The following is a 17,126-nucleotide window of genomic DNA, read 5'->3' as shown; positions in this document are numbered from 1 at the left end:
AAGACTCATGGCCACTCATTAAATTTAGAAGAAAAGAGGTTTAACCTTAAACTACATAGAGGGTTCTTTACTGTAAGAGCGGCAAGGATAAGGAATTCCCTTCCACAGGCGGTGGTCTCAGCGGGGAGCATTGATAGCTTCAAGAAACTATTAGATAAGCACCTGAATGACCGCAACATACAGGTATATACAATGTAATACTGACATATAATCACACACATAGGTTGGACTTGATGGACTTGTGTCTTTTTTCAACCTCACCTACTATGTAACTATGTAACTATGAGCACATGGAAGGGCAACACATGCAATACAAAACCAAAAGAAATTCCCGGCTCAACTTACTGACCAGCCTCCTAACCAACCGAATTGCCCTGTCTAACAGTATGCATTTAAAAACAGGGGTTTAGTTGTTTGTACACATTTGCAAATGCATAAGGGGACGCACTGGACACCTTTGCTGCCGTTATATACTGGGTGTCCAGTGAATCCCTGTGCCTTTAAGGAGGGGTGGGCTCCCTCCAGGCTCACCTGCCCTCTGCCTATCCACTATAATGCATGTGCATCCACTGTGGAGTGTCTCAAAATGCATTTGCAAATCTGTGCAAACGCATACTGTTAGACAGGACAATTCAGTTGGTTAGCAGGCTGGTCGGTAAGTTCAGCCAGGAATTTCTTTGGTTTTGTTTTCCTGAAGTGATGCATTTTCTGAGATTGCCTAAAGGTAGACAGAGTAGATGGCTGGATAGGTTGGGGTAAGGAATTCCAGAGGATGGGAGAGTTTCTGGAGAAGACCTGGAGGTGGGCATGGGAGGAGATAACGAGGAAGCAAGAGAGCAGGTCATTTATGGGAGGAGTGAAGATGACATTTTGGGTGATACTTTGAGACTTCATTGGTGATGTAGCTTGGAGCAGAGTTGTTGATGGCTTTGTATGTTAATATTGTATTCAAATGTTATTCTTTGGGTGAGAGGAAGCCAGTTCTCCTAATCTAAGCCTTTTTTTGCCCACCAGCAGGTCCAGCAAGTACAAGTGTTTGCGGATGTCCAGTGTACAGTGAACCTCGTGGGTGGGGACCCATACCTTAACCAACAAGGACCCATGGCCTCTCAGAAGACCACACCTGGGCCCACCACCCCCCAAGCTCAACAGAAGAGCCTCTTACAACAACTGCTCACTGAATGACAGCTTTGACCAGACCTTGTTAAAGCAAGGGAGATGCAAGCCGTAACACAGACAAGCTATAGAAATATATATATGCAACATATATATGTTCTATATTTTTGCAGAGATCTTTGATATCTCAAACTGCAGCCATCCTTTTTTTTTTGGGTCGGAAAAACTGCCAGGCAAAGACGCTTTTGCTAAGTGTAAAGATGAAAAAAATAACATAAAAAAGAGGAGAGCGGAGGAAAATCGATGTTTTGCCGCAGGTTTTTGTTTTTTTTCTATCCCCATTAGCCCCCTTGCCCTCTTTTGAAGAGCGCTTGATCAGCATTGGACGTTTGGAGAGAGCTGCAGGGCTGGACAATCGGACCGACGGTCCCCTTTCGAGCCAAATGACAGATGATACTTATTTTTGTAAACAGTCGCTGTGATGACACTGAAAGGAAAATCGGGCGTTTTTGCGCGCCTGGAGAGAATGTCGCAGAATGTCAGTTTCAGCTGGTTCTGTCACTGATGTGGAACCCGAAAGGAGAGGAGAGTGAAGGGTTCTGGGTAACTTACGGGTGGCGGGGATTGTGGGGGAGGAACGAGAGAAAGAGAGAAAGTATATATATTATACCGAGGTAAAGCGCATCTTTGTTGCAGCTGAAGTGCATTTGTAGAGCTACTACTGGCTTGTATGTACAATCATGTCTTTTCTAAGTGAGAGGCCTGCTTTGCGCACCTTTTTTAGGGCCTGTTTTTTTAACCCTCTTTGCTGCTGGAGCAGCAAAAGTGGCAGCCCGCTATCTTTCCTGAGGTTTGACAAAATTTCTTGAAACCACAGAAAATTTTGCAAAATTATGAAGTTAAAAATCGAAAGAGAATTTTTTTTGCTTTTCTTGCCATCAGTTGTATTCAGGAGGTCAGTAAGACTGACCGAGGACAGCCTCAAAAGTGCTGTAAAACCCCCTCTTCACCTCTTGTTATATATGCTATTACTCAGATAATGAACAGACAAGTAACCTGTGTAACAATGGTCTTTGCCGCATTACCTCTGCAAAGTCAACAGAAGTCAACTACAGCAAGGCAGAGGTAGGCCAAAGCCTACGGTAAGAATATGACCGTGAAACCTACACAGCATCTCTTTTTTAATGGGGAATGAGCATCTTTCGTAACCTACATCATGCCTTTCATCCATATTTTCCTCATATCTTTGGTTTGTTTAGTTCTGTTTTGGTTTTCAGTCGAAAGGAGGGGACATTTTTTTTATGTAGAATGGTAAGGGATGCTTGTGGTCTTATTTGGTTTTGGAGTGTCTGAGAACAAGGTCTGACCTGATTCCAAGGCGTGTTTACTGTTTGAGGAATCATGAAATAATTCACAGCTAATGAAATGGCGACCAAAAAAATACATATTGATGTCTTGGTTAAGAGCAACCTGTCAATATGGGAGTTGCAGTTGTCACTGTTGCCTGGTGACTCATTAGAGAAATTAGGTGGTGGAGCGTTGAACCCTGGTGCATGTTGGTATTCCAGTTGGGTAGTAGGCAGCTTTCTAGTGCACAAGGGTCAAGGTTAGACCTTCAGGATTTGTAGAAGGTGTAGAGTGTCAGGCTATATTTGTAGCCCAGATAAAGGTATATGATTACAGTAAGGCCCCTTTCACAGAGGGCAGACTCCGCTATGATCAGCAGGGTATCTGTCTGCTGATCTCCTGTTGATCAGAGTAGAGCGGGCTGATGACAGGTCCATGTCTGCTCAGCTTATGCAGAGCTGACATGGACTGAGCCCGCTCTGCTCTATGGGCGGCCGGGTGCAAATTGACTCCGCTATCAGGTCAGCCTGAAAAACTGAAAAGGGGACCTAATCAGGCCCTTCGAGTAAAAGGAGCCTGAGAGCTAACATGTTTTATGAAGGTCCAAGAGGTCCCTCATTAAGGGCTTTGTAGTTTGTTGTAGATTTGATGAAGGAGGGCCCCTTTGAACACCTTGAAACATGTTCTCTCACCCGATACTGAGACCAATAAACTTTATCTGGATTGCAAAAAATACCATGGCTCCTCCTTTCTGCAAACACTAAAATACCCAGGACCCAGAACTGGTTCATTGCATAATGATTTTGGCTCAGTATCCTAGGATGAAGGAATTAAGCCCATAGCTTCAACCTTCAAAAACCAGTCAGCCATAGCAACCCTTCCATTTTTGAATACGAAGGCTGTCTTGCCTATGCTCAATCCTTGCATCTACCTCGGAGGACAAATTAGGAAGATATCATTGTTTCTCATTCAGGAACAGATTTCTCTTTTTGACTAAAGCCAGCCATAGATGGAGTGATTTTCTTTCCTGCAACCATGGGTTGCAGGAATGAAAATCACTTGATTTCCCCCATCAACAGTCAGTGTTGATGGGGGAATCCCTCTCATGGAGCCATTGAGAACACAGCGATTACTGCTAGTGGCTATAATAGAATGTAAAATCTGACAGGCTGGTTGTATCAAGGTTGATTAATCGATCAACTTGGGTATATTCAGCCTGGCCATACATGGTTCGAATCTAGGTCAGTGCCTGCTGAACCGGTCGAGATTCAAACCATCTATGGTTGACTTAAAGATGAATATCTGAAAATAAAGGCCCAGAATTGAGCATGTTTTCCCCCCTACAATGTCCTCCTACTTCCATAGTAAGACCTAGGCTCCCTTCATGCCATCTTTGAGAGATATTTCCTTTTTGTATAATAAAGTTATCGCTCCAAAACCAACAGAGATCCACTTAAATCTCATTTGACCACTCTGAAAAGGGAAGGCTATTGTAGAAAAGAAGGTTCAGCTCACATGTGTATCAATATCTTGATGTACTTACGGTCATATGTATCCACCAGGAAGCAGGGTCGGATTCAAGCCCCAAGGTGTCTTATATCCAGGCCTAACCGTGACTCAACCGGTGCTGTAATGGCACCAAACTTTGAGGGCTCCTCAATGCTTCATTAGTGCTACAGGGCCTGCAGTCCGCTGTCTGCGCACCGGAACTGGGGTATTTTTAATGCATTACCGCCATGGTAGGCATCCAGAGATTAGCCATGCCTGAAAATGATACTCTGGGTGGACTCTAGAGGATGAATTTCTTCATCTGGTCAAGACTTGGTTGAAGAGAACCAAATCTTTGTAGCAAATGAAATTACGGAAGCGTAGACACTTTGGATTGTATTTTTTTTTCAAGTTGTAAAGGTTTTACTGTGATTTTCACCTTCACATATTTAGAAAGCAAAAAGGTGGTTAGGTGTGACTGGCGCCAAGTTGTCTACAAGGAGATCACAGCCACTGCAAGTCACACTTAACTCTCCATTGCTATAATATCTTTGGACTGCTGTAGGAATAAAAATACAAGAATAGGAATAGGCTACTCAAACTTTAAAATCTACAATACCCCCTTTATAACTGAAAAAAAAATCTATTGATGCTCTTGCTGCATAAAGTGATGGGTCTACTACGAAGCAAATGGAGCCTCGTCAAAAAAAAGGCCATCAAGGCCTTCCAAGGTCACCTTCTTCTAAAAAAAATCCGGCCCTGTTGTGCTTCTGATGTAATATGTAACAGAGTGGTTTGTATTATAAAATCCTGCAAATGGCTATCAGTATGTGTAGCCTAAGACGAGTAATCGCTTTAACCTGCTGCTAGGACGTTTTATACCCTCCAGACTCGCCATTACTAAGTCCATAACAATGTAATCTATACTCAGGATATTCCTACTGCCTGTACCCCATAGAGGTACCATGCATCAGGAATCTGTATAAATGTTTTTTTTTTTTTTTTTCTGTCTTAAGAACAGGGCCTTTATTTTCTTCTTTTTTTTCTCGTTTTTTTTTTTTTTTTTTCGTTTTTGTACATGGAAGGAAATCTTTATCTACACCAGTATTTTTTTTTATTAGTTAGATGTCGGGGAAAGTATAAAGGACTTGTATTGTACTTTTTGTAAGCATTGTTTTTACTCTGTGTTTTTGGAGGTCACAGGCACTGCCTTTTATCTCTTTTTGTTTTGTTTTTTTTAATTCTAAACTTCTACACGTTTAATCAAAATTAATTGAATTAAAATAATTGTCAATTTTATTTTTATTTTTTTTATTCTAAACTCGTACTATAGATTTGCATGAACTTGCCCTCATGGGCAAAGAATGGTCTGGTTTGGTTTCTGGTGTTAGAGACTGTAAACTGCACCTATAATTATTATTTTTTTTTTTAACACGAAAAAAATTCTCAAATTTTAATTAAAAAATAAATACAGTTAAAGAGTTTGCATTTGTATTAAATCTTAAATTTGTATTAAAATAATAAATATAGTTGAAGCATTTACCCATACTAAAGAGTTTAGGAACTCTTCTGCTTCGACATTAAAACAAAAATGAAAGGTTATTGAGGAACCACACAACCGTGACTCATTATGACCATAAATTGCTATTTTTAAAACTTTTAAAAAAAATGATTTTATTTACAGAAATGTCATTATTTTTAAATACAAAATATTTGATTTGCTCTAATAAATAATGAATTAGAAAAGCATCAAAGTACTAAAGATTTTTGACCAGCTGTAAATGGCAATTTTTTTCAAAAAAGTTTTTAAGTTACAGAAATATGACATTATTTTCAAGTACAGAATATTTGATTTGCTGTAATAAAAATTAATTAGAAAAGCAAGTTTTAGGACTTCATTCTAAATTCGTACTGTAGATTTGCACGAATTGGCTCACATGGACAAAGAAGGGTCTGGTTTGATTTCCGATGTTAGAGACTGAAAACTGCACCTATTACTTTTTCTTTTTTTTTTTTAACACAAAAAAATTCCCTAATTTTAATTAAAAAAATAAATACAGTTGAAGAGTTTGCATTTGTATTAAATCTTAAATTTGTATTAAAATAATAAATATAGTTGAAGCATTTACCCATACTAAAGAGTTTAGGAACATTTCTGCTTCGACATTAAAACAAAAATGAAAGGTTTTGAGGAACTACACAACCGTGACTCATTATGACCATAAATGGCCATTTTTAAAGCTTAAAAAAATGATTTTAATTTACAGAAATGTCATTTTTTTAAATACTAAATATTTGATTTGCTCTAATAAATAATGAATTAGAAAAGCACTAAAGATTTTAGGAACATTTTTGCTTCAACATTAAAATAAAAAGGGTTTTGGAGGAACCAAACTATCATGATTCATTTTGACCAGCTGTAAATGTCAATAAAAAAAAAAATGTAAAAATTATTTAAAAACCACTTCAAGCACATATTGCTAAAAAAAGATTCTTTTTAGACCCACAAGTACATTTTTAGAATAATTAACAATTGTGTGTGTGTGAGTATATATATATATATATATATATATATATATATATATGAATGAAATCTCTACAAAAAGGCAGTGCCTCTGACTTCTTTTAAAAAGTAAGTGACTTTGTTATATTTGCTGCTGCAGATTTGCTGTATATAAAGCTACAGATACAACTTTTTAATTTTTCTCCCTTCTCACACGGTGGGCGCCTTTTTACTTTATCCAAAACCTGACTTCTAGAACTTGTAAAAAATAACCAGCATGTCAACACACTTTTTTTTTTTTTTAATTTAAATGTCCGCAAAGGGCCTTGTTTCTAAGTCCTACTACTAAATGATAATTAAAAAAAAAATAAAAAATAAAAAAAATTGTAAAAAAAACAAACCACAAAGACCCATACCTTTTAGCATTTCGGTAAATTGCTATATACAATTTATTATTACATTTTGGATCAAGATTCCTTAGCCAGCTGCTTTTTTCGTAATGTAAAAAAAAAAAAAAAAAGGTATGACAATAAGTTTTATATTGTGATTCTTTCTTAAGAAAAACAAAAAATTGTAAACATCGGGATTGTTCATATTTCCCCCAATCTAATGGACAAAAGACAAAAAAAAAAGTGAAACTGTTTTCTGCTAAATAAAAGATTTGTTCCCCTAAAAAAAAAAAAAAAAATGTTTTATATTTTGTTTGAGATAACTGCTGGCTTATTGTAATGGATGAAATAATTTATTGTAAAAAACAAAAAAGCTAACTGATCTTGCTTTTAATTTCTTAAGGAAAACTGCATAGCAAAAAAAAAAAAAAATTCAGTTTTTGCTTCTATTTTCTCTACTTAAAATTTGTAGAAGTTAAGGAAAGAATGTACTGTAAGATGGAATTAAAATTGAATACTTTCCAACGAGCTGTTTGGCGATTAACGGTCCTTTTTTTTTTAAGGTTTGCTCTGGAGAATAAAATACAAAAATATATTTTAAGGAACAGTCACTTCTTTAGAAAATTAAAAACAAAACAAAAAAAACAAAACATAAAAAACAAAAAATGTAACAATGCATTAAACAAAAAAGAGACGAGAATGTAAGGTGCCCTATGATAATCATCTGAATTCAGATGCCTGTGGCGTGTCGCTAAAGAAAAAAAAAAAAAAAAAAAAAAACTTAATTTAGTTTGGTGACCCCTTTTTTCCAGCCAGGCGGACCTGCGTCAAGTTTGGAGATGTATAGGACGCGGGTTTTCCTGGCGGGGAAGTGGGGCATGGGGCTGAAAAATACTGCTTTGTGCTGTTATAATATTGGCTTGTTCAATGTTTAATTATTCTGTTATTGTAAATAAAGTCATTTAAAATTCTGAATTTAGTTTTTTTCTTTTTTTCTATCAAAAAGTCTCCCACCTCTTTTTATCTAAATAATCCTGTAACTGATTTTCATTTGGAAACACCTTCAGATATCCTCTCTAGTGGAAATATGCTTCCTGCACTCCCGCTACAGTGCTCTGTGCTGGCATAGTTGAGTAATAGCCACACCCCTCACTGCAAGTGTTCCAGAGGAGGAGAGGGGGCGTGTCTGACCTTAGACACTTAGACTGCAAAGTGCACTGGGCAGCATCAATTCCCCCCTCCTTTCACACCAGAGTCCTCACTTCTCCTCCTTTCACATCAGAGTCTTCCGTCTATCCCACTGTCAGGAACCATGAATCAGATGGAGACAGAAAAATGCAGTAAAAATCACACCTTTTAATATAATGGTTAAAAAAATGGTACAAATAGTAAACATAGTCAAAACATAGCCAGGGTATGGTAGCCAAGGCGGGTAATCAGAACAAGCCGACAAATCAGGAAGCCAGAGATCAGCGTAGTCAGAGGCAGCAGACAGGATCAGGAACCAGAAGCGACATCAGCCAGGCAAGTCTTCAAACAGGAACACAGCAGAGAGTCTCCAGATATGTTTGACCAAAGGCGAGGGCACTGAAGGAATGAACCAGGCAGTTTAAATAGCCAGAAGAGGCTAGCTGATGAACAGGAAATGATGATCAGGTGAGCTACTGTGGAACGATGGGTGCTGGCAACTAACCAACAGCTGAGCAACCTGAGCACAGAGAAGGGAGGGCCAAGCCCAGCCCTGACACCCTCTTCATATGAGTCCTCAGTCCCCACCCTTTCATATTAGAGTCCTACCTTCCAGTCTTCACCACAGCCTGTCGGTGGTGGCTGGGCAGTGGGTGAGAGACAAATTAGGTCAAGAAGGAGGCAAATGTCTGTCCCCTTCTGGATGCTGGGGCTGCCCTGAATGCTGCCCACCCATGACTGATGGACCCAGTTGGCACCGTAGAGCGTTGCAGTGCCCCCCCCCCCAAAAAAGATAAACTAGATCTGAGCATGTTTGAGGTTAGTGTAATGCTGCGTACACACGACCGGACTTTCTGGGAAACTAGGTCCGACGTTCTTCCCGCCAGCATTCCGCCGGACTTGCCTACACACGACTGGACTTTCTGGCAGACTAGGTCCGCCGGTCTTCCCGGCGGACTTTCAGAATGAACAGACTTGCCCACACACGGACAAGTCCATTGATTTTGAACGTGACTCGGGTACGACGGGACTAGAAAAGGAAGTCGATCTCTTTTATCGGCGAGATTGGCACCTTGCGAGCCCCGTCGCGGGGCATGCCAGGCCCTTAGGTCTGGTATGGATTTTAAGGGGAACCCCCTACGCCGAAAAATCGGCGTGGGGTCCCCCCAAGATCCATACCAGACCCCGATCCGAGCACGCAGCCCGGCCGGTCAGGAAAGGGGGTGGGGGACGAGCGAGCGCCCCCCCTCCTGAACCGTACCAGGCCACATGCCCTCAACATGGGGGGTGGGTGCTTTGGGGGGGGGCGCCCTGCTGCCCCCCCACCCCAAAGCATCTTGTCCCCATGTTGATGAGGAAAAGGGCCTTTTCCCGACAACCCTGGCCGTTGGTTGCTGGGGTCTGCAGGCTTATCGGAATCCGGGAGCCCCCTTTAATAAGCGGGCCCCCAGATCCCGGCCCCCAACCATGGTACCCCTACCCATTCACCTGGAGGAAAAAGTGTCAATAAAAAAAACACACTACACAGGTTTTTAAAGTAATTTATTAGACAGCTCCGGGGGTCTTCTTCCGGCTTCAGGGGTCTTCTTCCGACTTCGGGGGTCCCTCCGGTTCTTCTCCGCTGTCTCCGGCCTCTTCTCCCGTTGTTTGACCTCTTCTCCGCGCTCTCCGGGTCTTCTGCCGGGCTCCTCCGCTATCTTCTGCTCTTTTGCCGCTCTTTTGCTAGCGGTGGCCCGGTCTTGTGCCTTGTCTTCCTCCCTCTTCTCTTCTTGCGATGTTGACATGATGCGCTCTCTGGCTGGAATGCGTTCTGAGTGCTCCGATGTGACTTATATAGGCGTTGACCCCGCCCCCTTATGCTGTCACAGTCTCTGGGCATGCTGGGACTGTGACGTTTTAGGGGGCATGGTTAACATCACCCGGTGACCCCGCCCCCTTATGCCGTCACAGTCCCAGCATGCCCAGGGACTGTGACGGCATAAGGGGGCGGGGTCACCGCCTATATAAGTCACATCAGAGCGCTCAGAGAGCATTCCAGCCAGAGAGAGCGTCTCTGAATAAGTTTTGAATAAGATTTAAAAAAAAGTTGGATTCTTGGTTTATCTATAAAATCCTTCTCTTTGAGTACAAAACAGAACACGATCGGCTCTCCTCACCTCTGTGTGATACTTTTGTGTCATTTACTCCTGACTCTTGAACTGTGCATCATTTACTACTGACCTCTAAACCGTGCCTCATTTACTATTGACCTCTGAACTCTACATTACTACTGACTCTTGAACGCTGTGTCACTTACTATTGATCTCTGAGTCATTTACTACTGACCCCTGAACTCTGTCTATTGTTATTGGCCCCTGAACTCTGCATCACTTACTACAGAAGCCTGAATTCTGCATCACTGCACTACTGACTTCTGAGCTCTGTGTCACTCCCCACTGACCCCTGAACTCTGCCTCCTTACTACTGACCCCCAAACTCTGCTTCACTCATGATCCCTGCATCATTACTAACATCATCTAAACTGTATCATTACTGGCCTTTGTGTCACTCCTGACCCTTGAAATATGCCTCACTTATTACTGACCTCTGAACTTTATATCACCTACTACTGACCCCTGAAATATGCCTCAACTAATACTGACCTCTGTGTCACCTACTACTGACCCCCGAACTCTTCCACGCTTACTACTGACCTCGGAACTCTGCATCATTAACTACCAACCCCCGAACTCTGCCTCACTTATTTTTTAACCCTGCGTCACTACTGACCTCTGTGTCATTTACTCCTGACCCCTGAACTCTGTGTCACCACTGACCCTCAAACTCTGCCTTACTTACTACTGACCCCTGCATCACAACTGACATCTGAACTCTGTATCACTACTGATTTCTGTGTCATTTACTCCTGACCCCTGAACTCTGTGTCACCACTGACCCTCAAACTTTGCCTTACTTACTTACTACTGACCTCTGCATCACTTACTACTGACCTCCAAACTCTGCCTTACTTATTCCTGACCCCTGCATCACAACTGACATCTGAACTCTGTATCACTACTGATTTCTCTGTCATTTACTCCTGACCCCTGAACTCTCCATCACTACTGACCCCCTGAACTCTGCATCACTACTGACCCCCTGAACTCTGCATCACTACTGACCCCCTGAACTCTCCATCACTACTGACCCCCTGAACTCTCCATCACTACTGACCCCCTGAACTCTCCATCACTACTGACCCCCTGAACTCTCCATCACTACTGACCCCCTGAACTCTCCATCACTACTGACCCCCTGAACTCTCCATCACTACTGACCCCCTGAACTCTCCATCACTACTGACCCCCTGAACTCTCCATCACTACTGACCCCCTGAACTCTGCATCACTACTGACCCCCTGAACTCTCCATCACTACTGACCCCCTGAACTCTGCATCACTACTGACCCCCTGAACTCTGCATCACTACTGACCCCCTGAACTCTGCATCACTACTGACCCCCTGAACTCTCCATCACTACTGACCCCCTGAACTCTCCATCACTACTGACCCCCTGAACTCTCCATCACTACTGACCCCCTGAACTCTCCATCACTACTGACCCCCTGAACTCTCCATCACTACTGACCCCCTGAACTCTCCATCACTACGTACTGACCCCCTGAACTCTCCATCACTACTGACCCCTGAACTCTCCATCACTACTGACCCCCTGAACTCTCCATCACTACTGACCCCCTGAACTCTCCATCACTACTGACCCCCTGAACTCTCCATCACTACGTACTGACCCCCTGAACTCTCCATCACTACTGACCCCTGAACTCTCCATCACTACTGACCCCCTGAACTCTCCATCACTACTGACCCCCTGAACTCTCCATCACTACTGACCCCCTGAACTCTCCATCACTGCCGACCACCAAACTCTGCCTCTGTCATTTACTCCTGACTCCTAAACTCTGTGTCAATACTGACCACCAAACTCTGCCTCGCTTACTACTGACCTCTTAACTCCGCATCACTCCTGACCACCAAACTCTGCCTCTGTGTCACTTACTCCTAACCCCTGAACTCTGCGTCACCTACTACAGACCCATTAACTCTGCCTCACTTACTACTAAATTCCGCGTCACTGCTGACCACCAAACTCCGCCTCACTACTGACCCTGAACTCTATGTTACTTACTACTGACTCCTTGTGCTCTGCACCCCTTTAAGCCTCGGCCAACATTCAGTGCAGTAAAAACCATGCCCAATTAATGTTGCTGCGTGCAGGAAGGCCCACTGCTTTCAGAAAACGCCCCTTCAGGAGTGGCTCCTTACAAGAAAGAGGAGCCAATTTTCAAATTCTCCGAGCCAAAGTAATGGCAACCGGAAAAATAACCTTCTGAGCCAGAAGGACTGAAGGCATATCCTGGATGGGTCCAAATGGAGATTTCTGCAATACAGAAAGTACCAGGTTGAGGTCTCACAGTGTCAACTGAGTCCTAACCAGTGGAACAATACAATACATGTAATGCCTTGCACAAAAGAATGTGTGGCAATCAGTCTCTGAAAAAGAACCGGCAAGGACAAAATTTGACCCTTGGTCGCACTCGAGGCCAGAATTAGCAATTATTTAGTGGCGGTTTTGGACTATGTATTAAAAAAGGCTGTTATCTCAACCATATGGGATAGAGGAATGCAATGGTAAAGTCTGTAGCCTCTAGTGACCATATTTTATGTTTGCTGCACCTTATTTAAATTATCACAAATAAGGATTTGCATATTCACCCCCTAGTGGTCATCTTGTATGCTGCAGCCTCTGATGAACATCTGCTAAGCTCAGCCACAAACTCTTTTTGCTGGGTCCTCTCTGTGTGGCTGAGGTCATATCTCAGAGGCTGCATGCCACATACAAGATGGCCACTAGGTGGTGAATATGCAAATCCTTATGTGTGATAATTTAAATAAGGTACAGCAAATACAAAATGTTTTTTTTTTAAAAGTGAATGCCACATGCAGCACACTCAGATTCTGATGGGGAACCTGATGTAAGGGGGGGGGGGGGGGTCTCTTACTGGGATTCTGATGTTAAGGTGACTCTGATGTAAAATTGGACTGCAATGCGGACCCTGACGTAAGAGGAGACTCTAATAGGAACACAGAACTCTGATGGGGTTTCTGATATAAAGAGGACTCTAATGGGGACCCTAACATAAGGAGGGACTCTATTGGGGGGCCCTGGTGTACGGGGAACTCTAATGGTACTCTGATGTAAAGAGGACTCTAATGGGGACCTTAACCACTTCACCCCCGTAAGGATTTACCCCCTTCCTGACCAGAGCACTTTTTGCGATTCAGGACTGCGGCGCTTTAACTGACAATTGCGCGGTCGTGCGACGTTGCACCCAAACAAAATTGACATCCTTTTTTCCCACAAATAGAGCTTTCTTTTGGTGGTATTTGATCACCTCTGCAGTTTTTATTTTTTTTGCGCTATAAACAAAAAAAAAAAAAAAGAGCGACAATTTTGAAAAAAAAGCAATATTTTTTACTTTTTGCTATAATAAATATCCCCCCAAAAATATATAAAAAAACTAATTTCTTTCTCAGTTTAGGGCGATATGTATTCTTCTACATATTTTTTTAAAATATTAAAAAAAAAAAAAAAATTGCAATGAGCGTATATTGATTGGTTTGCGTAAAAGTTATAGCGTCTACAAAATAGGGGATAGATTTTTGGCATTTTTATTAATAATTTGTTTTTTTTTTTTAAATAGTAATGGCGGTGATTTTATTGTGTTTGCGACATTATAGCGGACACATCGGACACTTTTGGGACCATTGTCATTTATACAGCGATCAGTGCTATAAAAATACACCGATTACCGTGTAAATGTCACTGGCAGGGAAGGGGTTAAACACTAGGGGGCGATCAAGGGGTTAAGTGTGTCCTAGGGAGTGATTCGAACTGTAGGGGGGATGGGCTACTATTCACATGACAGCGATCACTGGGAGCAGTAGATCTCTGCCATGTTGCTAGGCAGAACAGGGAAATGCCTGGTTTACATCTCCCCGTTCTGCCGCTCCACGACATGATCACGGGCACCCGGCGGACATCGAGTCCGCAGGACCCGCGGGCACGGTCATTGAGTATGAAGTGGGGGTGCGTGCACGCCCACAGCGCCGCAATTTAAAGGGGACGTACCAGTATGCCCATTTGCCCAGCCGTACCGTTGTGCCGACGTATATCGTCGTGCGCTGGTCAGCATGTGCTTAACATAAGGTTGGATTGTAATGGGGACCCCGGTGTAAGGAGGGACTCTAATGTACTCCAAGATGTTATCCGGCTCTCAAATGTAAGAAGGTCTCTGATAGGGACTCTGATGTGTATCTGATGGGGACTCTCATGCAAGGGGGAACTCTAATGTAAGAGTAGATTCTGATGTAAGAGTGGACTCTAATATAAGGGGCGAGTCTGATGGGGACTCTGAGGAGTCTCATGTAGGGAGGGACCCTAATGGGGACCCTGGTGTAAGAGGGCACTGTGATAGGGAGCCTGAGGTAAGTGGTGGTGGGGGGGGGGGGGCACTCTAATGTAAGAGTGGGAGTCTGATGGGGACTCTCATGTATGGGAACACTGTGATAGTAAGGGACTCTGATTTAAGGGGGCACTGTGATAGGTGACCTAGGTGAGGAGGGGTGGGGGGGATGCACTCTGATGCAAGAGTGGACTCTAATATAAAGGGGCGAGTCTGATAGAAACTCTCATGTAAGAGTCTGATGTGAGAGTGGACTCTAATATAAAGGGGGAGTCTGATAGGTACTCTCATGTAAGAGTTGGGGGGGGGGGGATTGGACTCTGATGTAAGAGTGGACTCTAATATAAAGGGGAGTCTGATGGGGACTCTCATGTATGGGAACACTGCGATAGGGAGGGACTCTTGATTTAAGGGGGCACTGTGATAGGGAGGGACTCTGATTGGTAACCTAGGTGAGGAGGAGGGGGGGGGGGGGGGGGGTGTGCACTCTGATGCAAGAGTGGACTCTAATGTAAAAGGGGAGTCTGATAGAAACTCTCATGTATGGGTGATGAGGTATCTCATGTAAAGAGGGACTCTGATGTAAGGTGGTACTGTGATGTAAGTGTGGGGGACTCTGATATAAGAGTGGATTCTGATGTAGGAGTTGACTCTAATGTAAAAGGGGGAGTCTGATGGGGACTCTGATGTAAGGGGGCACTGTGATAGGGAGGGGCTCTGCTTTAAGGGAGGTGTTGATGGGAACCCTGGCATAAAGGGGATGGCACCCTGTGGATTCAGATGTAAAGGGGACTTTGACAGAAGGTTGGATTGTAATGGGTACCCTGATGTAAGGGGGGACTCTGATATAAAGGACGCTGATGGGTTCTCCGACGTAAGATGGGACTCTAATGGGTACCCAGATCTAAGGGGGACCCTGAGTAAAAGGGGACTCTGATGTAAAGAGGACTCAGCTGGGGACCCTGATGGTCTATTTGTACAATACACACTGTGGCCCTTTAATGGAAGGTGACACTTCTTAGTAGCGCCAGTGCAATGATCGGATTATTCGGTGGGAGATCTCCCGCTTTCAATCCCCCATATAATACCGGCAGCCCCGGGGCTCCGATCAAAGCCAGCGGCCGGAATGTTTCCTTAGTAAAGATCTGGCCCGGAATCCCAGGAAATCTTCCCGGGAAGAGGAGGCCAGTCCCATGGAACGCTCTCCAACTTCATCCAACTCCACCAGAGGATGTCCCCCTCCAAGAAACAATCAATATCTTTTTATCTTTTTTCATTAGGTTTTTTTTTTTTTTTTAATACAGCCAATATAACCGCCTGAAATCTTCACTTCTATGATCTGCCCACAATATCCTCTGCTAAGAGTGGGAGGTCATACCTGGAGAGACAGTCTCATGGCTATTGTCTTGTGCAGTTCTGCCAAGCTGACATGTTTCAGGCACTGGAAGGGTGGTGCGGGTGTTAAGGCTTACGACCTTTACAGGAGAGGAATGCTTCCAGAAGGGAGTGCTCCACCTTCATCACCATCCTCTTCCTCCATCCTAAAGCCTCCTGGTCTTGTTTCCCCCTTACATGGCCTGTGTCCTCCTCCCCCTCCTCCTGTGGTCTCCGGAGTTGTCCTTGCAACCACAGAAATCCTCCCTCGGGTGCCGTCTAACTGAATGCCTGCAGGGGTCTCATTTCCTGATCAAGGGATCGGCTCCCGTCTTTTCCCAGAAGTCTGCACAGAACGTGACGTTAAATTGCAGACATCCCCTGCAAAGCACATCTGTACAGTACTTGAAGCTATATTACAGACATCCCCTGCAAGTTTCACTTAAATCGGACCTTCAGTCATTTTTTTCATCTTTCCGTCCAATAAATCTTCTGCCCTTGTTGTTGTTTTAACTTTTTCTGCCAGTAAATACCTTATACAGCCCACTTCCTGTTTCTTGTCCGGTCATTAGCCTAGGCTTATGACATCATACACAGCTCTCTCTCTCTCGTGAGAGTTTGCCAGGAAGGGAGGGGAGATGAGTCATAAGAGGTCCGAGAACTGCAGAGCTGGAGGTGTGTCTCTGTAAATCCAGGAAGTGAACAGGCAGCAGCTTCAGCTGCCCACAGTTAAAATGGCTGCAGCCACTCAGTGGAGGGAGATTTCTGCAGCATATTTGGCAAGTACAGAATCACAGTGTATATAAAATGATATGCAAAGTGGTTGGAGTGAAGCTTCGGAATGGCAAAGATGTTTTTATTACAAATCATGTGAGCCGACTGCAGTTTCTCTTTAGGCGTGTCTAAAAGTCTGCACAGAACTTGAAGTTACATCACAGACATCCCCTGCAAAGTCTGCACAGAACCTGTACTTGTATTACAGACATCCCCTGTAAGGTTCTTTCAATGCGTGTCTAAAAGTCTGCACAGAACTTTCTGAAGTTGTATTTCAGGCCTCCCCCAGTAAGCCACACCCCTTCATTGGTCTGGCATAGCAGCCAGGGGTGGGCCTTATACTAGAGCCCGAGGTGTGGTGGACCCTTTTGGTCATCAGGCTTGGGATTGGGGGGTTTATATATAGTAGTGTATATCTT

General features: G+C 43.5%; 2 protein-coding genes across 8 annotated transcripts in view; one reads left to right on the top strand and one right to left on the bottom strand.

The window, feature by feature from the left end:
• The window catches only part of NCOA1 (nuclear receptor coactivator 1), a 589,360-nt gene extending 581,542 nt beyond the window's left edge, over positions 1-7,818 (top strand). For 5 of the 7 annotated variants that reach the window (XM_073624852.1, XM_073624855.1, XM_073624850.1 and 2 more), the window contains one exon: positions 1,015-7,818. In XM_073624852.1, coding sequence (XP_073480953.1) covers positions 1,015-1,185 — 171 coding nt within the window. In that variant the 3' untranslated portion in view covers positions 1,186-7,818. The remainder of the gene's footprint in view (positions 1-1,014) is intronic. The other 2 variants (XM_073624854.1, XM_073624856.1) reach the window with 1 other exon arrangement.
• Positions 7,819-16,768: 8,950 nt separating this feature from the next.
• Positions 16,769-17,126, bottom strand: part of PTRHD1 (peptidyl-tRNA hydrolase domain containing 1) — an 8,379-nt gene continuing 8,021 nt past the window's right edge. Inside the window, exon 2 of the mRNA XM_073624849.1 lies at positions 16,769-17,126. This exon is cut by the window's right edge and continues 2,419 nt beyond it. The gene's annotated coding sequence lies outside the window, so the exon portion shown is untranslated.

Source organism: Aquarana catesbeiana, linkage group LG04 (genome assembly GCF_042186555.1).
Source record: "Aquarana catesbeiana isolate 2022-GZ linkage group LG04, ASM4218655v1, whole genome shotgun sequence".
In the NCBI taxonomy this organism is placed as follows: Eukaryota; Metazoa; Chordata; class Amphibia; order Anura; family Ranidae; genus Aquarana; species Aquarana catesbeiana.
The sequence above is the reverse complement of the archived record's forward strand: the minus strand, read 5'-3'. Positions and strand labels throughout refer to the sequence as shown.